General features: G+C 38.0%; 1 protein-coding gene across 6 annotated transcripts; it reads right to left on the bottom strand.

Moving 5' to 3' along the window:
- Positions 1 to 9: 9 nt before the first annotated feature.
- On the bottom strand, positions 10 to 26,612 carry GKAP1 (G kinase anchoring protein 1). Of its 6 annotated transcripts, none has more exons than XM_040580523.1 (12): positions 26,500 to 26,612; positions 20,251 to 20,510; positions 17,397 to 17,546; positions 10,805 to 10,882; positions 9,156 to 9,279; positions 8,082 to 8,104; positions 7,250 to 7,399; positions 6,783 to 6,884; positions 4,774 to 4,837; positions 3,192 to 3,262; positions 2,241 to 2,318; positions 10 to 313 (listed from the first exon to the last, which is right to left on the bottom strand). In XM_040580523.1, exons 2-12 carry the CDS (start codon positions 20,461 to 20,463, stop codon positions 272 to 274), a joined length of 1,095 nt encoding a protein of 364 aa, XP_040436457.1. In that variant the 5' UTR covers positions 20,464 to 20,510; positions 26,500 to 26,612; the 3' UTR covers positions 10 to 271. The 6 variants fall into 6 exon arrangements, with proteins under 6 accessions (XP_040436457.1, XP_040436458.1, XP_040436459.1 ...); XM_040580524.1 differs by having other exon boundaries at positions 17,403 to 17,546; XM_040580525.1 differs by lacking the exon at positions 2,241 to 2,318.
- Positions 26,613 to 27,123: the final 511 nt, after the last annotated feature.

Genomic DNA, 27,123 nt, shown 5'->3' with positions numbered 1-27,123 from the left:
TCAAACATAGAAATGGAAGAGTAAATTTTATTGAATGTTGAAAAACTAATGGCAATACAGTTAGTTTCAGCTCTGCTGGAGTACTAGTTTTCTAGTTTTTCTGTTGCATAAAGGACAATAAATCTGACAATACATTCAGACTGTTAAACTAGTAATTGTTAATTTCTCTTCAAAAACTGCATAGTTGAGCAGTTGTGCAATAAAGATATACATTTCTGCAAAACCCTGAATTTTTTTTTTTCTTTGAAGCTGGTGACAGAGGAGATCACCTTCACTGGTCAGATTCTGAGTGCCTTTTCCCTTTTTTCCCACTCTGTAAAACAGAATGAAAACAAATGTTTAGTTAATGTATTAGACATGACACTTTTTATCTGCCATTATTTTTTATATTAAAGTAGTATAAACTAACACGAAAAAACTCAGGAGTTAAGTTGCATACTTTAGTTAAATTATGCAACTATTAAGGGATGCAAACTTGTCTGAACCTGAAATATTATTATATACATTAAAACAGTAAAGGCACTTACAGGATACATAACTGAGATGTTAACATCTAGGAATAAAACCACACTGGTTTTGGTGGTGGTGGGTTTTGGGTTTTTGTTTTGTTTTTAATCCACAGCTTTTGGTTACTTTTTTTTTAAAATTTATCCTTATGTTTGAAAGCAGTATTCCATAAAAAAGTGGGCCTCATGTTATCAAAGACAACGCCACAAATAGTAGTAATATAGGAAGGGTTGTCCTGGTCAGCCTCCAAGATTACACAGAATAATATAAGCAGAAACAACAATCCCTGCAAGCCAGATGAGACAGTTTTCCTAAAACAAAAAAATCACATTTTAAAAAAAAAGCTAAAAAAGTAATAAAAACCCAACCAGCCACACAAAAAATGCAAGGTGATGAATTAAGCAAGAAATACAGCAATATGTGAAAAGATAAAAGCATGTTAGGCTGGGAGGTGGGGGTGGACCAAGGAAAAAAGAGCAACAGAATAGGTGATTTTGCAGTACTTCTAAGCATATAACAAAGACCTTTTTTTGTAATTTTTTTAGTTTTGTTCTTTTGGTTTTTGTTTATTGAAATTAACCACAGGATAAATTTATCTTATTTAAAAATTTCTATTTACAGAGAAAAACACTTCATATTAGAAAAGGCATGCATGGGAGGGGAAAGCAGAAAGGCTGAAGTTGTAAGACAGAACAGTGATGTGAATTAATTTGACAAAAGATTCACTTTAGTTCAAATACCGGCATGAGCATTCAGCTTGTCTGGAAGGGACTGAACAAGCATATGTATTTGTCAGCTGATGCAAGACAATTTTAAGAAGAAACTTGCTGACTTGCGGTAAAGTAACAAGGGGAAAAAGAAAACAGGAAAATACAAGAGAGTACATACAGAACTCCATGTAATGCTAGCCAAAGAATTTAATGTAATCAGAGAAGATATGCTGCTTCAGAAAGAGTAGTTATGGCTTAATGAGCCAGTAGTGTTCCAACACAAACAAGGTGTTGCAATGTGAAATAGGATAGCTTGCCAAAGACTACACAGCTACCGTAGAAGCCTCCATTATATACTACAGGCTCTCCTTGTGACCTATGCAAAAGGTCAGTCAAAACAAACAAACAAAACACCCAGCAAAACCAAAAAACCCCAAATGTGTCAAGTCATACACAAGTACAAACCCTTATTTGCAAATACTGTCACTCTTCAAAAAAAACAACAGCAGGAATGTTAACCAGCATACTATTTACAAAAAAGTTAACTGAAATTCACAAACATGAGTTGCATTAGCAGCCAAGTTGAGCAAAGCAGCATATGCACAGTCAGCAAGACACTAATTTTATCACTCATATTTTGACACAACTTGTTGTGAATCTCCTACAAAAATTTGGCTAGAAACAGATCTAAGATACAAAATGAAAGAAAGAATGTGTCAAAAAAAGAAAGTCTTGAAGTCTGCAGTTAGTCCACTCACACGCAATTAGTGAAACCAGTTTGTTGCTTGAAGTGCATTTATTGACTAGCATACTTCAAGAAGTTTTGAAGTACAAGACAGGTAGTAGACTTCAAGTTGCCAAAACTGTGCTTTAGGTTTGCTACTTTTTTTTCCTACAATATGAACCACTAATTATTTTTTTTGACTGGAAAGATTAGAGGTAATAGGTCAGTTCAGAGCTCATTACCTCATGATAGTCACAGCTACATTAAGAACAGGTGAACTTACAAACGCAGAAAACTACCTGGTATTTCATTAATTCTGTCTGCAGTAGTTTCACTTTGGATCTTTCTTTTTCTAATGCAGCATGAAGTGTTGCTACCTAAAAACATACAGAATATGAATTTATAAAATATCTCTTGACATCTGTAAGTTTATGCAGTCAGTGTTGCTCTCCATTAGTACTGTGTTGGACAAATAAGTAATACATGCAGAGTTCAAGAGTGACTGTCATTGTGCATGAACTGAAAGTACAAATAAAATATTCTTTAATTGCTTTTATTTCCAAGCAGTATTTCCTGATTTACCTGTATAATGCCATAGAAAAGCTATAAAGTTAGAAACTCATCTGACACTTAGATTCTGCATTAGTTCATTGCATGAAACACTTAACTAATGTAGTATTGTGCAACACAGATAAGCTTAATACATCACCCTCAAAAAACAGTAATCTTAAATGTAAGGTGTTTGGACAAGACAAGAGCTTAGAACTAATAATTGCTGTGGACCAAAAACTAAGCATAGAAGTCTTGTATTCTGTCTACTACAGTGACCTGCCAACTGACACGTCACAAGTAATTTGTAGCTTGCTTGTGTTCATACATTTGAGACTAGAGATTAAACAAAACAAAATAAAACCACACCCAGGAAAGAAGCATCTTCTCAAGCACTTTTCTGAACTTTCTAGCTTGGGTTGCCAGAGAATGATATTCCTAAGGTGCTGTTCAGGGCAAAATTATTTCAGGCATGCTGAGGTCTGCTATCTTTCCAGAAACAGTTCTAAGTGAGTCATACTCAAGGTTTACATAATACACATGCTCTGACAGACATAGTGCAGGGCTAAGGATGAAATGTAACATTTTTTGCTTCAAACAAGTCTTGTTCCAGCTTCTCCCTCCCGCACCTCATAACTGCCTTAAATAAACAGTATCTTTGAAATACCCATGGAATTTTACATTTAGACATCCTTACTTACCTCTGCGGTCAATTCATTTTTGATAGTTTGAGATTCATCAGTCTCTAGGAGTATTTCTGCTTTGTCCTTCCCTACAAGAGAAAGATACAGCATGAGCATCTTTCTAAATATACAGGTCTTCATCTGCAATAGCACTGTGACGTTGCTTTATTTCACTGTTTCATTACCTCTAAATAATGCCGTCTTCACTAAAAGGACAGTAGATGTAAATCAAAACCAACCACTAGCTACCAGTGCCATTAGCAGCAGTGAAAAGTTCTGGAGATTAAACTCCACCCTTGCACACTACTTACCCCACACTCCACCCTGTAAACAGCACGTATTTTAGAGATAGCCATTGTGAACAAAGTCCATCAGAAAACTGAATAAAGGCAGTGGATCAAGATTTTGCGATCATTAAGCTTCACATGTGAGCTCAGTCATAGCTATGGAAACTTCCATTTACTGAAATACGGAGATGTTTAAACTATTTAGCTGGTGTCTGTGAACTATCTGTAGATAAAATTCTCAATATGAAGAAATGAAGTTTTTTCAAGGCTCAATTCTGCCACAAACTTTATTCTCACCAATATACAGAATACTCAGTCTGTAGAAAAAGAAAAAATTGTTTGTTTTATAGTATGTTACTATTCCACAAAGAGAAAAAACCTTCAGAACTTCACCTCTTTCCTTTCAAGATGAAGTATTTAATCTTGGCTCAAACACTGAAGTAATAAAGTTCCAAGTTAAAATTTGCAATGATCAGTCACATTATGAACATCTCAACTATCTTAGACAGGTTTTGTAAACATTGAAGAAAAAAATGTGACCTCTATTTCTAGCTAAAAATTTAGCCCAGAAAGGAAACTACATTCAAGAGCTAAATTAAGAAATTGAGAAGCAAAGGCAATTTTGTAACAAAGTTAGTGTGGCTAGCATCATAGACTCAAACAACTTCCATCAAGCAAGATTAGGAATATTAAAAGATACCTATTCATAACAAGCATAAAGATACTAGGATATTTACATATATGTAAGTGTGTATATATAAATTTGTTTCCCCAAACTTTTACAACAAACCCTGAATCATAAAAACCCTGGATAGTGTTATAAAAGAAGTATCACACAGTTGCATATTTAATCCAGCGGTGTAGTTATCCCTACTCATTGTGTGGCAAAAGACTTGCTTAGGTGTAGAATGATGTTTCCAACAGTCCAAAGCACAGCTTGCAAAGATGTAAGATCAAGTTACCTCACGTTTGTCTAAATGTATATTATAACGAGATCTGTCCAGAATATATAGCTGTCACTAGCAAAAGAAAGTCTAACTTGAAGAATCATTGTACCTAAAACATAACCGAACAATTTATATTTCAAAAAATGATCTCAATATGTAACTGATTATTTCATTATGTAACAGCAGCAATGCAGTACTGTGTGGTCCACCAAATTCTGTAGTTCACTGAACTGGCTGCAAATTAAGAGATTCTTAGTTCTTTACAGCTGTCACTGAGTCAACTTACTGTTAAAAAGCTGCTTTGAAAGTTCCTTCCATGTTTCAAAAAGAATATCTAAGTTTCATGATAAAACAACTCTTACTTACTTTTGCTTTCTTGCAACATCTTCAGAAACCGTGCATTTCTTGCTTTTACTTTCTTATGCTTTGCCTGTATTAAAGAGACTGAATTATTACAGGAATACACTATTTTAAAAAAAGTATTCTATAGAGTAAGCATGACTTCAGAATTTAAAATAACGACTTCTGCAGAGAATCTAATCATAGAATCACAGAATCATAGAATCATTTAAGTTGGAAAATTAGACCACATGTCTTAATTAGACCACAGCCAAAGTAAGAAACACACAATGGGAGAAGATTAATAACTGAGAGTTGGGAAAAAAACAGGCAAGCACAAGGCTTAGAGCAAGTTAACCTAAAAAAGTTAACATCAGTGTACTGATAGTGCAAGAGCCACCATCCAGGTCTGCCTGAAGTATACAGGCCTGTTGCATCAAGGGCTTTGTGGAATCTCCCCAGAAAAATTACAATTATAATGCAATTTCTAGATAACAAGATAAGATAAATAGTTTGCCATATTACCTGGCAAGCTGGACATGACCCCACTGCTCTATGGATTATTTTATTCAGCAGTTTATTATTATTACATTACAGTTTCTTCCCTTTTCAGCTCTTCACTACTACCCAGAAACCCGTATTTGCTGGTATCTGATCTGGTATCACCACTTCCTTTGTAAGTCAGTCTTTTCCTCAACTGGCCACCCGTGTCAGTTCTAGCCATGTATCTTAGCTGGAAACTTATTTTTCCTGTCACAAGTCTCGTAATACAGTTTGCTCTTGTAGGCTCTTGAAAAAAGTTGATTTCAGACATACTTTTTTTGTAATAAAGAAGCTGCTGTCTTCCACTTCGAGTATCACATCAGTCCTTGAAGATAATTAACATATTTAACCCAGATCTTTTATGGCCACCTAAAACTGTACTAAGGTCTCTGGACAAGTTCAGAAAATTAAACAGCTGTGTCATCATCCATCACCTCACCGGTACCCTTATGCATTGTGCTTAATCTGCCAAATGTCATCACCTGCTGATAGTGATAAATATGAATGGTTTTATATTTTACAATTTCACCTGGGCATTCCAACTTTAGTACACAGCAAAAATAGCTGTTGAAGTCTTTATTAATAGAAGAGTACTTCTCTGAAGCATCAGAAAACTCCCAATCTGTCAATGTGCTCAGTCTACATTAAGCAATGACTAAAAATAGTAATAAAATAATTTTAAATAATTTTACACTGCTTTATTGCTGGTTTCTCATGGAACATCTGCCCTTTTATTCTAGACACTATCCAGGCAGTGCTAACATGGACTGAAATCAGGCAGAGACACTTTCCCTAGCTACTCTAGTTTATAGCAATACTATTATTAACAAGCAGACCTCTTTTTCCTGTTGTGTTTTATCGTATGGTGAATCTGATTTCCAATTTCACTTGTATGTAATAGGGAAAGATAAAACAAAATACAGGACTCCATTCTTGTTACACTGCAGCTTTAAAGGAGCTTCTCTTAAACCTGATAAAAAAGTCATTGATTTTTTTTAACCACTTCAAATATTGGACTGAATCTACAGAAAATTCCAACAACACATTGTTGTTAAATGCAAGAAAAGCTGAGTAGAATTTAAAAAATAAATAGGCTGGAAGAGACCCCAAGAAAGTCCAACTTTCTGCTCAAAGTAGAGCTAACTTCCAAGGCAGAACAGATTGCCCAAAATCATGCCTAGTCTTATATTACATCTTCATTTTTTTGACCATAAAAATAGCAATACCAGAAAACAAGTAGTGACTGATATGCCAGATATGAAGTTTATTTCTGGATGCTTTGTCTTGATTCTTTCAATTATTTTTAGATGCTTAACTTAAAAAGAAGAACCGTTCTGTGTGGTACTGAAGGAATAGTTTGATCTGTAAATACATCATCTGTAGCCAGTCTAAAGCATCTCTACATATTGGTCACATTTTAATAAATACTTGCTTTAAAATGTGTAATAATGTTAAATTCTGCCTACTGTTTGAAGGTATTATCACCTACATACCTCCCACTGAGTTATTACATTCTTCAGTTGCTCAATTTCTGCATTTTTCTTTTCAAGCTCAAGCTTTAGTTCTTCTGTTTTTCTGTCTTTCAAAACAGTCTCCTATAAGCAAGAAAGCATCAGTTCTTAATAATCTAGTTATGTGAACTCAATTCTCAGGAAAGGCAACCTATTTCTAACCTAAAGAGGTATATGTGCATAGATACCAAAAGGATAAGAAATGCAGTAATAAATATTGTCATTTTCTTTGAACCAAAGATTATTTCAATCACAGGTCTTTCATATTAAAAAAAAATTAAGTCAGTTAAATATCTCTTTGGATAGATAAAAATATTACAGCATTGTGGTCTTTAGGATTATCATGCTTTTGATTTGTGCTTTCCTCTACTGAGGTGCTCCCTTTCTGATCACTGAATAAGCTTCATTGGGCAATTTCTTCACTTCAGAGTAACTGCTGTTTTACATGCCTGGTTCTGTTCATGAAATGTGCAGTTATCTTTTCCACTGTAATCAGTGAGCTGGACTCTCCTTTTCTCTCTGTCACGTATTCTGTGAACATCATCTTCCAGCCTGTTGAAAAATCCTCCATCATGCAACGAATGGGAAGAGTTCAGTGCCTGTCAAAAATAAGTACTATAACATATCTTCCTTTACATTATTAAGCTAGACATCAGCATGGTTAAAAAAATAGCCTAAGTAATGATAAAGCATTACATCTAGATAACTATTTTATGTTGTACATCCTGAGAATAATGTGACTTTCACCTAGAGAATACGATACCAATTGGAAGTGCCTAAAAACTCATCAACAGTTAACATTTAGCTGATGATGAGGTTACACAAAAGCATAAAGTTGGAATTTAACAGTTCAGCACTATGACTACACTAATTTATGTTTTATCTCACTGTCACCTATTCTTCCCTCTAAAGAGTTTTAATATTTGCCGACTGCACCACAACATAGCAGCATCACAGTACTTTCATCTAATCTACTTCTCTTTTTTTGTGCTACAATTTTTATTTTTTAACATGCTTTTAAATCTGCAAGTTGCATCAAAGGCATCTGAAAACTAAAGAAGCAAGAGGTAGTTCTAAGAAAGCCAGTAATAAATTATCAAGATACAGGAACTGCAGACATACATCTTTATTAAATCTGCATCTGTATAAGTTTTCCAAATAGAAATCAGTCAGTTTCGTAATGTAAAACTGATTGTTGCTACAGAAAGTGCCAAAATAATTAATTACCTTCTAAACATAACATTTATGGTTTTTTATTAAACTTGTTTGAGTAAGACTTACCACGTGTTTTTTAGCAAGGTTATCTGAAAGGAATAGAAAAAAAATGAAGGCATCAGTACAATCTTGTACAGCTAGCTATTGAAACAAAATTTTGAAAAGTAGGGGGAAAACCCACATATATTGGCATTCTTCAACATTAACCCTCCTCTCAAAGTCACAATTAAAAAAAAGTCATCACCTAAGAGCACTAGAAACGAAGATAATAAACTATGTATTATGTCAGTCCCTGTACTTGCATCTTCTCCCCAGTCTTTCAGACTATTTAATTAAAAGCAGCATCTCGTACTTTTTGCTTCAGTTAAAGTGGAAGGCAATGTCTTTGGTACAGACACTTAAGGAATTTGTTAGTTGGTTTGTTTTTAAGTCTATTCAGGCTTTTATAGCACATATCTCACTGTATACCTGAATGCCTTCTATATTGCTGTGCTTTCAATCTTCTTCCTCTACTCAGATTATTTGGAAATGATGTGTTTAATAAATATTGTAGATTTAGATAAAAACACCTTTCAAAGAAAAACCTTAGAACACAAGTTACTGTCTTCCTTTTCTAGAATCTACCTTGATTTCTTCACTAAAATTCAGAATCTCTGCTCTATAGAAACAGATGAAGGAATTTTAAACATACAGATAATGCATATAATGAGTATACATAAGTTATTTCAATATTTACTCATCTTAAAAAAAAAACAGTATCATGAAAAAAGGCAAACAATTACTTGCTATTACCCACAAAACAGAGAAACTCAGTTGCCTGAGGGGTGCAAACTTTGTAGAACAAAAAAATCACACTTAGATTTAGAAAAAAAAAAGTCACATTGAGTGTCATGCACCCTAGGGATACTACATGAAATTATATTTTTCTTAACGTCTTCTGTTTTTCCTGCTAATAGAACTAGCCCATTATTATATAACGAACACTCAGCTTTTATAGACTCAATAGGATGCACTGACTGAAACTCATTTAATGTTTGTTCAAACACAGTATTAATGAACAGAAATAAGGTCATTTTGCTGTTATCACGCACACTATGAAAATTCCAAGAAGAACAGCTCATATGGTATGATAAGGCATACCTATATTACTGTCTGACTGAAAGTCTTTCACAGACACAGTGAGAGGTTTCTCTTTTCCTTCCTGGTTCTTTTTCTTATTGACAGACTTTGACTGAGATGAAGTATTTTCAATATTTTCATATTCCTAGAAGAATAAAGTCCCAGTGGTATGATTTTCTTCAATACCCAAATATTTTTTTCCTGAGGCTTCATAAAGGAAAGAGATTATTGATAATGTATGAGAGGAGATTTTAGCCTGAACAGCAATTTGCAAGCTTCAGATTGGTTTAAAGAGTGCAAAACATGCCAGAAATTAAGCATCAGTTCAGTCTCTGAAGTAGAGTATTGCTCTTCACTAAACGGCAAATGAACTAACAGCCTAATACTTCCTCAATCACCCACATCAAATTTTAAATGCAGGAAGGCAGAGCGCTTTATTTGAAAAAAAGATGTCTACTGTATATTCTTTTTATTCTCAGAATATGCTTACTCATTCAGCAGGAATCAGAGAGCTATTAGTGTTCAGCAATGCTCTACCAACTGACCTTACTCCTATTGAAATCAGACAGCCAAGTACGTGAGAGCCATTTGAACCACAGTCCCACCTCCCCACACATCTTCATCAACATTCTTCAAAAATTAACAACGTCCTAGTTGTTAAAAACAATCTTAAAGGGTAATTAATCACATATTTTAATTAAGATTATGTTAAATCTTAAATGTTAAATAATCTATTTTTAAAAATAATTATACAGAAAAAAAGGATGGGAACAGAGTGCTTTTCTTTCCATAGAAACAAGATTTGTTCAGCATACTCATGTACTGTACATTTTTAATATATAGTACATATTTTAAATTATTCAGAAGTAATCCTCAAAGAGTCTACAAACAATGCTATGCTACTGTGCCTGAAGACTATCTTCATTTTAAAAAAACAACTTCAATATCTAAGTTAAAAATTTACCTTAGTTCTCAATAACTGTGGTACTCTCCTCCTCAAACTGAAGTACTATACAGAGGTATTTCCACAAAAGTGCAGGTAAAAGTTTTATTTCTTAATGATGCACAATTATATTTAAATTTTGGTATTGTCATAATTTATTGCAAATAAGCAACTTATTAGAAATAAAAATTTCATCTAAGCATACTTTTTCAGAACAGTTCTTCACTGTTCCATAAGAACCATTAAGATAACAGCATCCTCACCAGCTAAGAAAATGTATACAGCTTATTAGAACTAAAATATTTATACTCCAAACAGAGAAAAGATGGCAGAAAAAAATGCAAATGATTCAACCAAAACTAAAACTAAGGCTTAATGAGAAATCAGTGCTTTGATTCTCTTACTCTTCAAGTGTGCGGGATTTTTTCTGAGGAAAGTCAGGATCTCTTGTACTCTTAAAAAATTTCAGCACATATGTATGCCAGAAAAGTGAAAAACTAATTTTCCACCTTTACAGGCCAACTAGAAAAACCCAGAACGAAACCCCCCAATACTATTAGATATGGTTTCTTTCAAATCCAGTATTTCTCTGAACTCTTTAGTGTCTAAACAGTGCAAGCAAACCATATTTACATGAAGACAATGGTACTTCTAGGAATTTTTTTGCCTTTTAAATTCAAGCCTCAAACTTGTACAACTTCTACATTAGGATAAATCCTGCAAATACCTTTTTGTGTTCTTCATACTCCAGTTTGCTTAGCAGCAATGTTTTTTCAAGATCAGCTTCAAACACTTCAGATGTCATCTGAAGAAACAAGATTAATATATTTCATGTGACTAGGTTCTCAGAAAAAAAAAAAAAAAAAGAAAAAAAAGCAGATAAAACCACTAGGACAACACTAGAATTTCAGTTTCAATACACATATCACTACAATTGCCAAAAAAGCTAAATTTCACTGAGGGGATATATGGCATTATTACCAGCTAATACACCTTTTTGTACCATAAGTAATAAAATACCTTGCTTCAGGAAACTTCGTGATGGATGCAGGCATACAATAATTTGTGCAGATCTTTATGTAATATACTTAACATCTTGACAATTTGTACATGAGATTTTTTTGAAATAATTTTTATTTTTAGTCTGCAAAGCAAAAACCAGAGGATGTTAAAGGATGAAAATAGTCATTGTAGACCACCAGGAAGTCTATGCGCTCATCCACTACACAGAAAAGATTAGGTTAAGCACACTTTATTTTTTTATTAAAAGGAGAGCACAACTAAGAAAACCGGAATTATTTCCAAGATGTTTTCTCTTTCTTTTTTGAGAGAAGGAAGTATGTAAGTCTTCTTGGGAGATTAAAAGAAAATTTGAAGCTTTCTACGTGTGAACTATTAAGAAAAAGAATGAAGGAGGGGATCCCTTTTTTCTTGTGTTATAGGAAAATAGCAAATTGGATTCTGCTGCATAGAAGGTTTGAAGGATTGAACTGAGAAGACCAGTACCAGCAACAGTTCAATGAAGCCAAAATGAGATATTTATCTAGAGGATATAGATGCTATAGCTGAGGTAGACAGTGGATAATCTAAATGTATAAACGGTGAATAAGCTGTGTTACTGTTTACAGCAAAGTTAACTAAGATTAAGTTGTTCTGAACACAAAACACTGTTCCTTTGAGTTCTACTGCCTTAAGGAATCACTACAGTCGCCTGTGTGATGTGCAGCCAAATGGAAGCCTTATTCTTCATCATAGCTCTCTCCTTTTCATGCCCTTAAGTGAAATATTAATTAGTAAAAATAATTACTTTAACCATCATTTTCTTGTTCTTTGAATTTCAAATTGAGATGGTTTTCATTCATCGCAGAATAAACTACAGTAATTGTTAAAGTGAATAAATGACTTAAGTGGTCTCAATGTACTTTGCTTGAACTGGGCTGTGTGACATACGCTAGCTTCTTGCCTATAGGAACAGTGTTTTGAAAACAACTTTACAAGTTCTCAGATGCTTTACATGTGTCTAAAAGGGATTGATCCGTGAAAAAAGCACACACATTCTTCCAAATAGTTTTGTTCAGCAGTTTGTATGACCAGTCTCTCACTTAAGAGAAAATCAAAAAGTGCCTCCCAGTTTCCACCATACTAAACCAGCCTTTTTTGAGCAGTTATTTGAAACATAGTAAAATAGTGCTCTCGGCATAAATTGCTGCAAGATTTCAGGTAGACTTTGGGGTGCCATCATTCCTAGCTTTGCATTTAATCAGTGGTTCAAGCTCAGCATCAGCTGATTGCACTGGGCCTCACTGGCAGGGCTTTTGTAGCGGGGGAGGTGGGGAAGAGCCCGGGACCCAGCAGGGCTGCAGGCACCTCGGGACCCCGATGGGCTGCACATGGGGGCAGCGAGTGGAGGGGCAGGCGGGTGGCAGCCGCCCCAGCAGCAGCCAGCACTGGAGCGCAAGGGGTCCCTGCAGACAGACCCCCGTCCTCCGCACCAGCCGTGGCCTGCAGCAAGGGGACTGGAGAATAAACAGGGTGCAGGAGGGGTTTTGTAGCAGTCATGATGTGGATTTTTTTCTTAAATGGTTTCTTTCAGTATCAAAATCTGTAATTAGAGGTTCGATAACTGACAATAAATGAAATTGACTGAAATTTCCCCAACTATTGCATCTAATCTGACAATGATAGTCATCTACCAAAAATTCGGCCTTGTAGTCTACTACACTGAAAAACTCAACATGAACATGACAAAAAAGGACAGAATGGGGACTACTAAAGAGAACAACACAAAAAGGTCAGCTCACAAGAAAGATGAACTTAAGGATTTTTACCTTTGTGTGCCTGAAATAATTTAGCACACAAGCTCCTAAATAATTATCAAGAATTAATACTACCACAATGTTATTACAACTATGAAACAACTGCACAAAAAATCACATTATATGATCTCTACTACAACAATAACCCAATCATAGTGTACTTACCCAGCAGTCACTCAATTCAGGGCAAGACTGAGTGTTTGAAGCTAGCTATACAAAGGCCGCTACTTCTAAGCAACACCGGAGTTCAGAGCTTTAGATCCAAATATTCTTTTCCCAAGCACACTCAGTCCTGCTTCTCTGCATAGCCCGACTGTCTCAGGACAGATAGCTATAGGCTCCCTACCACTTAAACCTATCGAAAAATACCAGAACCACGGGTTCCTTCGCTTAGACACTGGGAGTGCAAAACCAATAGGCAAGCTCTGGAGTACTCCTAATCGTCATAAGAAATTGAGATCCATGCACAAAGTTCTTACAATGAATCTTAAAAGCTTTGCTTAAGAAAGACCATGACATTTACATAATACCTCCATAGTTAAGACAATTGTTGACAGTCCTTTAAAAGGAAAGTGCCAGGCAGTACAGTAATTTGGAGGGTAAATATGAAAAGTGGAACTCTTCATAAGCTGGGCAACGCTCTTCGTGGAGCTGACTTCTGCAGAAGCAGGGAGACAATGTTTCTCACCCAGTGTTGAAGACCACCATCCCTTGCAGTATACCACTTAACAATTCCCTCTTCATTATCAATATTGTATTACTGGACAAGGGAAACTATGGAACTGAGAGGCTAGGATTTCATGCCTTCTGAATCCAAACAATTCAAACTCATATCTCTTATTTCTGATAAGTATTAAACCTACTTGCCAATCGGTTTCTCCAACTCACAGAAAAGATGCTTTTATTAAATCTTACGATAGTAGCATGAGTTTATGAAAAAACAACACAGGGACAGCAGAATAGTTAAAAACACAAATGGACATTCGATGCAACCTTGACTAATAAAGGTATTCTGTCAAACAAACATTTCCAAAAAATTTGTCACAGATGTAGAATAATACCATTTGGTCAAGGAATTCTGCATTCTCAAGTCTGCTGAACATACTTTGCAACTGGCAAACATAACATAATTTTTCCCATAACAAAAATCAGACTCTTCATAAGTTTCCAACACTTCTCATCTCCATCTCTAAAGAACACCTCACCTCTTCTTCCTACTACAGGGGCCTCCTCTAAGTTTTAACTACCATCTCTTGCTAATTTTAAGAGTGGCACTACTGTGGGCTTCAAGACCATTCAACCGAATCTCCCTTTAGCACATACCACACCAGCATAAGCATGACATCTCTCTCCACCTTTTTTTTCCTGTATCTGCCTTCAATACAACTTGTTCTTGAAAAGCTATACACAGACTCCAGAAAGTTTAATTCCTAAAGTGTTGGTAATGATACGACAGTACATGAGCAACAGTTGGTAAGGACTTTAATACCCTCCACGAGGCTTCATTCTCTGTCAGAATTCAAAATTCAGTGGGCTGAGAGGATCAGGACCTTGCTGCTGAATGGCTAAGGCACTTGGCTTTGGTATCCCTGCATACGTGTGTACCACGCAACACCCCCCAATCCACCCCCCAATAAAAGTCAGGCAGCTTCAGTGGGATGGAACAGTGCAGATGTAAATCCCCCTTGGAGTCATGCTTTTGGCACAGTCATTGGAAAGGAAAGAGAAAAGCCTGGAGCACGAATATCCCAAGTTTTATCTCAAGTCATTTAACAATTAAACTACACAAAAGCTAGACAAGCGCCTGCCCCACCTCCTCTTGGGTTGCTTAGAGTACAACTGAACAGGCCATGTTTTGAAAAAACGTGAGGAAAAACTACCTGTGGCCCTCAGTAATGTGTCAGTTCCAAGTCCCTGTGCTTAGATCAACTAGGCAGATCATAACTCAGCAGATCTGCCTTTTCAGACCCACTCCAAAGCACATGCTCTTCTTCACTCATTACTATGCTCGAAGCATTAAGTCTCTAATACTTTTACCTTGTGTCTGTAATAAAATTTACCTTAAGATCACAATTCTTTAAATCAGAGTTATCCATGGATTCTTCAAATTATAGTCTTACAGAACATAAGAGATAATAATTTAACAGAAGCAATACAGAAACACTGCAACTCATTACATTTAAAAAGTAACATGAAATGCATATCCTGAAACAGAACTGCAGGAGGGGGCCTGGAAATCAGGACCATAAGTAACAATCAGTTAGCTGAAAGGAAAGTGCTGGAGTTTGTAGGCCATAAACCCTGGCAGGACAAGGAGGGTGAATAGATAACAACTGACAAAAGATAAGGAGATGAGGAACAGATGGCCCAAAGGAGAAGTAACAAGTTTGTGCTAATTGATGACTGTAAAAACTTACTTAAAGTGTCCTTTGTTTGTTGTTAACCAATTAGGGATTGCCTAGTATGTAATGCTTAGCTTAAAGAACCAATCTATTCAAAGCCCGCAGCTTCTGAAAATATATATAAACTTGTGATTGTATACAATAAATCGACATTTACTTGCATCAAGCAGTGTCCCGTCTCTCCATCGCAGCACAGAACTATTGTGACAATTTGGGCAACAAGCTACCAGACAACAGAACTAGTTATTACTGAAACTGTTAGTGATAACATTAGACAACGAAGCATACCTGCAGATATTGAAGTTTCATTGCTCTTTGTGTGACACTGGCCTTTACTGCCTAATTTTTATTTCATGGTCACAAGTCCTTTACTGCCTTGTTAGTAGACTACTGCAGAAATCAGTGGGGACTCACAGGATTTTAGTAATTCTTAAGAGCCTAAAAATACATACCCCATAATTAAAGTCCTCACCGTTTTCACTTGTAGCCATTTTTCCCCTCATATAAGAAAAAACAAGCTAATTCAATGCCTGCCAGTGCTGAAATATACGGGCACTATCTACAGTGAAATCAGTTTTAAAAGGAATCTTATTGATTAATCACATTTTATTAAGACTATCCTAATGAGTTATGCACTCCATGTTACATACTTTGAGCTAAAACAAACATTTTAATTGTTGTTCTAAGACAGGAATCGGAATTCGCAACTTCTTTTTCCACCCATCAGATTCCAAAATTCACATTTTTAAGAGTTTCTGAGTCAAGTTAAAATTAAGTTCAAAGCAGTTTTGGTGATGTTTTGGTCTTTGAGGCCTAAAACCCAACCCTTTAAACAATTTATAAACCAAAAAAGTTCCCTGTAACCTCTACGGTCGCCTCAAAACCTATAGTGTCAAAGTCATACCAGTTAAATTACTTCATGTTTACAAAGTATCAACACTGCAATCTAGCAGCGATCATGCCAGTATCAACCATTTCACTAAACATTTAGTGTAGCACAACTTAACACAGGATTTGTTGGAAAAATATTCAGTCTACACAGTACCTCCATTGTTTATTCTCAGTCCATTGTGACCACAGAAATCTGTTCAAAATGTAGCAGTGGTGCAAACCAGCCTATTCTTAGCCTTAAGAACTGTGACAGCATTTAGCTATTTCTTTTTCTCATAAAAATGGGACCGAGGTGAATTAGAACTGTAAGTATTATATGTTATGATTATGCTAATTGCTTTAAAGTTACTTTTCAAACGAAAGAATCATATGGTAACTTCACAGCTTATGTGTCAGTAAGATCAAAACTAACAAGAATTGTTTATAACTGAGTTCACTTTGTCTGAACATTTTACCACCCAGTAATTAGATTATAAAATTCTTTGTTACCTGAAATAATTGCTGAAATTGTTGCCACAAAGGACAAGGAAAAGGCTGAGGTACTTAATGCCTGCTTTGCTTCGGTCTTTAATAGCAAGGCCAGTTACCCTCTGGGTACTCAGCCCCCTGAGCTGGAACACAGGGAGGAGTGAAAACATTATATTGGCCTCCATACAGGCACAGTCAGTCTTTGCTTTATCTTCACTGTATTCTTCGAGTGTTATTACCAAAAAGATGTACTAAAATTAAAAAACAGAGGTTCTTGACCAATAGAACTACCCTAGTGTGCTAAAGGACAGTCAGCACTCACAGTTCAAGTGTTCTTTGTTACCTAGAAAGGAACTAGTTTTTTCATGCCTAACAGAACTTACCAAGCCTGGTCTACTATGGATATGTACTGTATATCCATATATCAATCCACCAGCATTTCCCCAGCTTTGCTCTCACCACAGCATTTCACCATCCTTCCATGGTATTAAGTACTTCTACTGGTTGTCCAAATTACACAAATTCCTCTTACCATACTACAGTATTCACAGTCCAGCTATGAGGTGTGCAAGCAGCGGCATGTGCTGGCTCTGAACTGTATCTGACAGAAGATGTTTACACTGAAACCTTTCCCTCTGTGTCATAGTAATTTGTTACTTTCTCTCCAGCCATCTTTCTTTATCCATGAGACTTCATGGAGTAATGTCTTTCAGGAAAGCCAAAGACAGCTAAATATACTAACCTGTACCTGCTCATCTCTTTGTCTCCACTCCTGCCAATTTTCTCCCTGACAGTCCTTCTGCATTGCAGCGTGTAGTTTTTGTTCATGCTGCGACAGACAGTTTCCATGTGATGATTTCTGAGGAATCTTTTTAAAAGCAAGGTTTCTGAGCTGAAAAACAGTTATTTTTAACATTAATCAAAACGTGGATAGGTACACAGAAACAGTCTTAACAGATTAACAAAGGCGTTCAGACACATGGGCAAATAGACATGCATGTGCTTTACCCTACTCTGCAGTTTGAGATACATGTTTGTTTAATCATTTACGGTACACATTGTAATGTAAAATTGTGGAGAACTGTGGATCAGAAACACCACAGCCACATAACATAAAACAACAAAAAAGTGAATATATTTTGCCAGCTGAAAATACTTCCAACAAATCTGAAAAGGCAACTGTGTCTGACAGATTTCATGCTGGACCAGGTATTATGGTGCTCACATCTGACCCAAATTAAACATAATGCCAAACAAAGGTGGTATACACAGATTGATTTGGCATCTGCAAACAGAGGAAGTAGAGGTTCAAGGAGAAAAAGGACAATGTAGACAGTCCTTACGGTTTGTCAACAATCTAAAGTTGGTCACACTCTAAGAACCTGCAGTAAGAATTATTTTTAGTTGCTGCACCATATGGATACAACAGTGCCATCTTAAAAATACCTTACATCATTACAAAATTTGACAGTGAAAAAATAACTTGCAAATTTGGCAGCTCAAAGACATTCACTGCTCAAGCTTAAACATTAACATTCTGATTCTTACTTGGAGTGAAAATAAAGGCACCAATACAATCTCCTATCAATTTACAGACAGGGATTTCCTTAACATAAAAGCTCCTGGAAGGGAGGAAGAAGCTATTACCAAATTAAAGATGAAACAAAGAGAAACAAAGCACAATGCTTTCCTTAATGTGAGTTTGTTGAGCGCCATTACCCCTTAAAATGGCAGCTCACCTTACCTTAAAATTACTTAAAATCAGGCAATAACGCAGATAGCATTTTCCTTGCCCTCCAAACAGTCCCTTGCCATGCTGCCCCTTGCTTCCACTGTCTCTCCTGCTGCCTGCACCAGCACTACAACCCCTGCTTCCTTCCTCAGGTTACAGTGCTGGCAAAAACAGTGGTGCAGGCCATTCTGATTCATAGTTCCATTGCAGTACAGCCATGGACACAGTACACGTTGGGTTGAAGAAAACAAGTCAGCCCTTACTCGCCTCTCTGCCACTACAAGAGTAAGTATAATTTCCATGCAAATAAATTTCTGTAGATTCATTCAATGCATATGTAAACACACAATTAGTTTGTTGGCATTAAATTTTTTATGGTGTTAAGGCAGACATAAAGAAACATCATAGAATGCTTACTGAAAACTTAATCTTCAACATAAAAAGAACAGCATCAAAACCGAAAAAAAACCAATTTAATAATTAGCAGTACTGCAATTACTCAAATTTCAAGAGTTTTTAAGTTTAGTAGATACAAAAAGAAGAAAAAAAAACTAACAACAACCCCAAACTCATATTTACATATTAAATTTTTTAAGAGATGTGTACAGTTTCAGGCAGAAAGATTATCTCAGTTCAACTGTCAGGCACAGCAACCTAGAATTCCAGATCCCAGACTTCTGGAACAATTCTTTCAGTCACACTTCTTAATTTCCATTTCATCTGAGGTTGATGATGAAATGGATCCCAGGAAGTCCAGTGTCAGAAAATCACAACTAGTCATAACACTGCCACCCAAATTCACGGGGCGGGGAGGGGGAAAGGCTCTGGATTTAGTAGATTAAGGGGCTAAAATGATGGATAAATCTGAAAATTACAACTTAGCAAACCAGACTTTAAAGCTTTTCAGAGCTTGAAAGCACCTTTGAATTTTAACGTGCTGGCTGTCCCAGCAGGCAACTAGAACTGACTACCTACACACCTCTGAAAACAAGTTTTTTCCTATCAATCACTTTTTAAGAAAGGTCATGCCCTTCATCAAAAATTAATTATTCAAGTGGTGCTGTCAAAAAAATGAAACCTAGTCATTAATTCTCATAAAATATTTTCAACTTGTATAGCTGAAACCTTACACTTTTATATAACCAATTCTTAATAAAACAAAGAAAATAAATGCAGTCTCTGTAACTAAGTAGCATTTATTTTGTAAAAAAAAACAAAACAATGAATTGTCAGGGACAGGAAAAAATATTTATCAGATAACAACCTTACACACTTGTTAAAGAAAATGTAGTTTGAATTAAGAAATTTAAAGTGCTGAAGCTGCTAAATGGCAGAACCAGGCCTCGTCCCTTGTACAGCCCTAACCCAAGGCTGGTTTAAAACTTAGTCAAGTTAATCACTTGAATAGAGAACAGAGAAACAATAGATGAGCAACCGCATACACAGGTGCTCTCACAAATGCAGGTGTTTCTAGAAAAAATCAGCATATGTGAATAGGAATTGCTTGTTCAAAGACCAAGCGTACTTGAAGGATTGTGTGAGTTAAAGCAGGCAGAAAGAAGGTCATGATCCAAGGAGGACCTTGGAACCAAGGCAGAGACTGGAACCAAACAGATTAATCAGCTGGGACAGGGTCAGGTGATGGATTCGCAGAACTGACAAGACTAAAGGAAACTTCTAAAAACTTTGGACATGAACTAATGATTCGATAAGTCTATATAAGCTGCGCTGCATCCCTTTGTTCTCTGCCACTCGCTGGGGTGGTGGCCCAGCTCTGTGTTGTGATTAAAGCACGCCTAGTGGTACCCACGTCTGTGTAAATTTCTCCTTTAACACCACTACTGAAAATAGATATTCCCTTTACCTCATTGACCTCTCTTCGTTGCTGTTCTTTCCTTTTTCTCCTTTTGGTTTTTTTTTTCTTATCTGTAGATGATCTTCCCTGTGATGCCTGAGATTTGCCAGCGCTTTGGCCACTTCTTCCTTTTCCAGGCTCCAAACCAGCATCAGTTTCAACTTGTAGTAAAGCAAAACGAGATGCAGTGGTAGGAACTGAACGGATTACAGTAGATGCCATTGCAGTATCTGAAATTCTACTGTGCTGGCTTTTAGTTATTAGGTGTCCTAGGAAAGTAGCACAGAAATAAGAATGAAAACAACGTTTGACCAAACACTCAATAATTCATATCTGTTAGCTGCAGGGTTAGTATTTAAACCCAAACCCAGTATTATTTCTTTGTATTCTTCCTAAGTTGTATTATCTTAAGTATTCAAACAAGACCTGAAAAGTAAAGGATAATCTATACCTGAAAAGTAAAGGATAATCTATAAGAAAACCAGAGGTTTTTAAAGCTATTACATCTGTTCCTGAGAGGTTATGTTTGATGAAAATAACATGGAGAAGGCTCTGAAAGAAGTTCTTTCATGTTCCGGAGCAGTGGGGGGATGAAGGGGAAGGGAAACATACGGGAATAATGCAGTGCTCCAAAATTTTCAGATGCCACCCTGGCATATGGTCTGAGAAAGAAAGCAAGCAGGTATTAATGTGTATGCAGGCTCAAGTCTGGGGTAAGCTGCCTTACTTCTTATTTTACAGGTGGTATTGTTTTGTTCCCAAGCCACTGTAGATTCAACTCGCAGTTTTCTCCACAGGAAGTGAGCCCAGCGTTGCGGCTGGCACTGTTCTCAAACACTAGGCTTTTACTCTTACAGCACAACACAGAAGACGGGTTGGGGGAAGGCAGAACTGGGAAACACGCTCATGCCCTCCATTGCTCCCTGCAGCTATAACCAACATGTATATCCCCATTATACCACTCCAAAGCACAAATCATCTATCTAGTGTAGAAGTTAAATTTATGCCATAAGAATATTTGGCTAGTTGCAATTCTTCTATGAAAAGTTTAGTGAATGAGGAGAAGATTGAAAGCGATGTTATTTCACAGAAAATATCTAGCTATGCTAATGTACTACAATAGAGAGGTACAGTGAAATAACATCTACTTTTTGAAAGTGCTGTTTGAAAGGAATCCTTAAGAGTTTGGCAAATGTGAACATAATGTTTGCATTGAACAAATGAACAGAATGTCTGCTTACATGGTCTACAATGGTCTACAAATGTGTTGCTTGTTAACTACTGTTACAGAAGAATGAGAATCTACAGAAATTTTGAGAGATTGTTTTTATTACTAAATTCCAGACTTTCCCAAGGATAAAGCTGTGCAGGTGCTCTAAAGATGCTCAGACATATCAACACAAAACAATTCTGTTACCAATGCTATGCTATGGTAAATGGTCACTATGATGACCATTACCCAAAATAATTCTTCAAAAGGAATATAACATTTTATTTCTCAGAGGTGAAAGAGCAAGTAAGCCAATACTGTCCTTATTCAAGTTTGCCTAAAACAAAGGTTACAGTCAACAGCATTCTTCTCCTACAAAAGTCACCCTACTCTATTTCTCTCAAAAAAAGAAAATGAAACTGATTGTATGAAGCTGGTTGTATCCTAAGAACAAAACAAACCTGACATCAAATTGTAAATCTACCTGATGCTGGTGTTCAGACTCTCTGATAAGACCACAACCACAGATCTAAAAAAACCCACATCAGTCACATCTAAACCACCATAAATAATTAATAATTGTTACTCTCTTTAGATTATTAAACAACAGGGCAAGTTTGGACTTTCCTGAATTTGTGTCTATGTTTTAAAATGCATTTTAATTCTCAATAACTATAGTTATCCTGCTTAAGAGCTTAGATACAGCAGAGATGTGCTCTTACTACTTGAACATGCATTAAGTTGAAACCTGAAACTCAGAGAAAAGATTTAAGACAACACCTTCGCAGGAAAACAGCACCAAAGGTAAATGCTCAGTCAGGTTACAACATGAACTTAGAATACTGGATGGTGCTGTTGGCACTACACCAGACTACAACAGTGTTAACACTAAGTTTGGAATCTCTCTACTGTATTTGGCTTAAAAAAAAAAACCTAGCGCACTAAAGATGACTCTAGTCAGTCAAAAACTTGACATTTTTAGTCTGTATTTACTGCGGTATATGTGGGTTTTCATAAAAACAGATGAAAAGCACAGCACAGTCTTTATTAAAGCTGCCAGTTGCTAACGGTGCCAAATACTTCTTTTTTGCCCATACAATTTGGAAACATTTCATATTTGCAAGCTGCAGTGATAGCAGCTAGATCCTTTGGCAATACATTTTAAAAGAAAACATTGTCAAGATACAACTATTAGTCTAGAACATGAGACAAAGGAAGATGAAAAGAGGTTGGACTCAGCCATAGCAGCTGAAGCTCTGCATCACTATTAAACACAGCTGCAAACTCCTCTCTCCCTTTTCAGCAAATACAACAGGTTTACTTCTGCTGTCTGACTGTAGTAGGCATGCAATTAAGTACCCAGCTGACAAACATGTTAAGCAAGTACCACCCACAGAGTTCTGCTGTTATAGTTCACTGAAATACTTCAGTAACAACATGAAAATAATTTACATAAGTTTATTCCTGAATTTCATTTGTTTCCACAGAACACGAAAAATACATAGTAATGAGCTTGTAGAGGAAACTCTACAAATACATGAGATTACAGATTACTCTTCAGTTAAGTCTATAAGAAGTTAACATTGCTAACTCAGTAGAACATTTCAACACAGCTATTCACGTTACAGCAGGATCTAATAATCCCACTTCTGCAACACTAGAAGATGGATCCAGTGATCCACTGAGGCCTACCACAATGCAATCTTCACATTTTAATACCACACCTACAATTCTGACAGCCAGATCTTACCAAGCACCTAATATTTCAGTTCCACGGTCTGACTCCCCTCCCCACAATGGACTGATCTAAAAGCTTTCACCTAAGCACTGATGGCTTGCCACCCCTTTTACAAAAGTATTTTTTGTCCTTTAACAGAGGATTATAATTTGTGTTGTTCTTTATTGTTACAGACATGAACGGTCTTATAAAATTAAAGCACTGACATTCCTGAGCTTGAGGCTTTGCTTCAAAAGGCTTTCTGACCACACAAAAAAAGCACTCAAATACCACAGTGTTCCGTAACTCCACAGATGAAACTAGATCTGAAAAAGCATTTCAATTTTACAGTGGCTTGAAGAGTATGGCAGTCTAAGAAATGTTATGTATTTGTAACAGTTGGTTGACCAAAGCCTGTCTAAATGTGAGACAATTCCTTTGCTTACAATATGGAGCGCAGCAAAAAAATCTCCAAGAGGGCAAAACAAAAGCAAAATGTGCCTGTGGCACCTACACAGCTCATTCATACCTCAAGTGAGACTGCACGTTAAAAAAGCCCAACAAACAAACATCAGTACACGGAAACAACTCCAAGTGTGTCACACATTACCGCAAGTTATATGCTTCTGAGAAGACCTTCTCTAACACACCAAGATAGTTACTAACTGTCCATTTTTATGTTAATGAAAAGATCACTTATAATGGATTTCACAGTTGCAACATCACTACAGTGTTGATTCACAGGTCCCGCCAATAAATGACCCCGTTTCAAAACTTTCTGTTTTGCAAATCACTGTCAGGCTATTAGTTCAACTGTCTCTGCAACCTGTTCCAAATTATAAAGTTTGCAAGAAAAGTTCCCACAACCAAAATGACATATCATTCAGACTGATATATCACCAACATGTAAGCATGATACACCACATAATTTCAAGGGAATGTAAAAGCATCTGTTACAGCTAGCAAGCGGTAATTCTTTTGGTGCTCTACTCATTCCCTGGTCATATTCATCTACAAACCGTGTCAGCCTACATGAACAGATTATTTTGGAATCTGATACCAGATCAATGGATTATATCACATTGGTCCCATTAATGAAACATGTAATGTATTAAGGTCTGATACAGTGATTTTTAAGCACAAAATGCTTACTCTACCTTACGCTCTTAGCGAACAAAAAGACATGTTTAGAAATTTAAATTGTGACATGACTGAAAAGAAACGGTATCTTTCTAACTTCAGTTCCCTGAGGTGTACCAAGTACAGTCAGAAAGATAAGACCCATCAATGCCCTGAAGAGCTTCAGTCTCATTTTAGACATGATGTAAAAAAGACTGTGGTTAATAAAAGTAAAACAGTCATCTGGTGTTACCATAACTTGAAATCCTTTTCCTATCTTACCTTTACATTTACTTATATTTACACATTGCAGGTAAAATAGCTTTTGAAATACTTCTAAAACCTCTACTGTAAATTGTCCAATACATACAAAGAAGCACATCTGCAAGTTTATTCTGTTTGAGCGTCAGCAGCTTCCTGGCCTATGGTGCAGCTTTGCACATGTGCATGAGTTACCATTTACCTGGCAAATGTTCAAGCACCTCTAACAAGTGAGCATAACATCAAAATTTAGGAACCTCTGGTCTGATGCTAGCAGTACAACTTTAAGCATCTGTGAAATAATCACGTGGCTTTAAATCTGGGGCTTTACGATTCAAGGAAAACACACGGAAGAGCCCAAAAACCCATTTCCCATTTAACCACTTTCATTGTCAAATAAACTGGTAATAAAGATGCAGGTTTTAGAAAACTTTGCAAATAGGGTTGTCATGCTAAAACTTCTTCCCACATACATCCACTTGTTTCTACCACTAATAATCATATTTATGGTAATATATGATCAATATACACTCTTAGTAAACACCTGAAGTATTGCCTGACTTCAGTACTTGCTTGTACAATGGAAATAACATTGAAACACGCAACGTAAATTTGTAAACGAAGGAATATGTCCATTCCCTCCAGGCACCAATCAGCCTTTGCACCATCTGCACATTATGTATTGACCTTTGCCTGTTTATGCATTTACCACAGCAAGTTCAATCTACTTTTCTTTATCATTGCATTTACAGGAAGTTTTGCACCGGAGGTCCTCCGAGTTGGACAAGCTCTCTCCGCTTGTTTTATGCCATCTGATCAAAAGCTATGCAGCTCCATTAAACAGCTCTATATCCTCAAAATTACTCAAAGTCATCAGCTTTTAAGTGAGTTTCACAAATCACTACAGAAAAACAAGCAACCAAACAAAACCCCAACCAACCAAAAAGCCTTGGTTCAGAAACCTACTGGAGAGCGGCAGCAATTAACCCACGGCAAGTAAAGGGTCTTGCACAGTTTGAAAGGGAAATACGGTGAATTTACTGCTTCGCTTCTGTAAAATTAATGAGTTTGAGGACGAACGGTTTCTAAAACTCTGGATTAAAATGTAAAATCGATCGGGCAGGTCTGGCTTCAGTTTGTGCACAGAATGCTGACCGACCACGCAAGCTCCCTTGCTTTTCTTCCCGTGTTACAACCCACCCCAAAAAAAAAAAAAAAAAAAAAAAAAAAAAAAAAAAAAAAGAGGGAATCGGTTAAGCTTTACGGATAGGAACTTCAACAAATATTTGAAACTTCACGCTCACTTCACGGTGCGTGATCAATGCACCTTCATTTACAAATTTACGTTGCGTATTTCAATGTTATTTCCGTTGTACAAGCAAGTACTGAAGTCAGGCAACACTTCAGGTGCTTACGAAGAGTGTATATTGATCGTATATTACCATAAATATGATTATTAGTGGTAGAAACAAGTGGATGTATGTGGGAAGAAGTTTTAGCATGACAACCCTATTTGCAACAACAAACGCCGGCCCACCGAGCCACAGCCCGCGGTCGGCAACCGTTAACGGATCCGCACGGCGCCCCGACATCTGGCCTCCCAACCGCCGGGGCCGAGCGTGCCAGCCCGCCCCGTGCCACCGGGCGTACCCACGGCAGCCCAGCCGGTGCCGGTGCCGGGGGGGGCTGTCACCGAGCCGGGCTCTGCCCGTCCGCCGGTGCCCGAGGCGCTCACCGAGCGCGGAACGGCGGCGCCGTGCGGACGCGAGAGCCGCGGCGGCGCCCGGCGGGCGGCGAGCCCGTTAAATCGGGCGGGGGCAGGGAGAGCGGCGGTGCCCCGGGCGACCAAAGCACGGCCCCCCGACAGGCACCATCCTCCCCCGCCGCCACAGGCCCGCGGCCGCCCCCTTCCCGCCGCGGGCGGTGCAGCGGCGGGGAGCGGGGCACTCACCGCGGTGGCGGCGGAGCGGAGAGGAGCGCAGCAGCGGCGCCGCTGCCCCGGGGCTGGCGGTTGAAACGGGCCGTCGCGCGCGCCGCGAGCCCGCTGAGGTCCCGCCGCCCGCTGGTTGGTTGGGCGCCGCGCGTGCGCTGCGCCACCGCCGCCCGCGGCCGGGGCGGGCTCCTGGAGCCGCTGCGGGGCCGCCCCGCCCCAGCCCCGGGCCGGCGCCGCCGCGGTCGCGCAGCGCTGAGCGGGGCGGGCCCGACGGGGGCGGGCCCGGCGGGGGCGGGCCGGCGGGGGCGGGCCCGGCCCGGGCCCGGCAGCCGCCGCTGCGTCCAGCTGGTGGCGGCGGGATCAGCCCCCGTGAGGACTCGCGGTGTTGGTGGCCGGGGGGCGGGGCGGGCTGTGCTCGCGGCGCTCCGTAGCGCGTTTTAGCGGGACACAGCGGGAGAGGGAGCTGCGAACGGGTGGCACGGCGGCGTGGTAGGCCACCGCAAGGCAGCGTCGCGTTGGTTTCACTCCCATGTTGCCGTCACCTGCATGTCCATGAGGGCCGTAACTGCCAGCGGGTAACGTCGCAGAAGTACAACGCAGCGTGGGACAGTACAAGCCTGTCAGATAGCAGTCTTGTCGTTA

The sequence above is a fragment of the Falco naumanni genome, chromosome Z, assembly GCF_017639655.2.
Source record: "Falco naumanni isolate bFalNau1 chromosome Z, bFalNau1.pat, whole genome shotgun sequence".
NCBI lineage: Eukaryota > Metazoa > Chordata > Aves > Falconiformes > Falconidae > Falco > Falco naumanni.
This window is presented reverse-complemented; position numbering and strand designations above follow the sequence as displayed.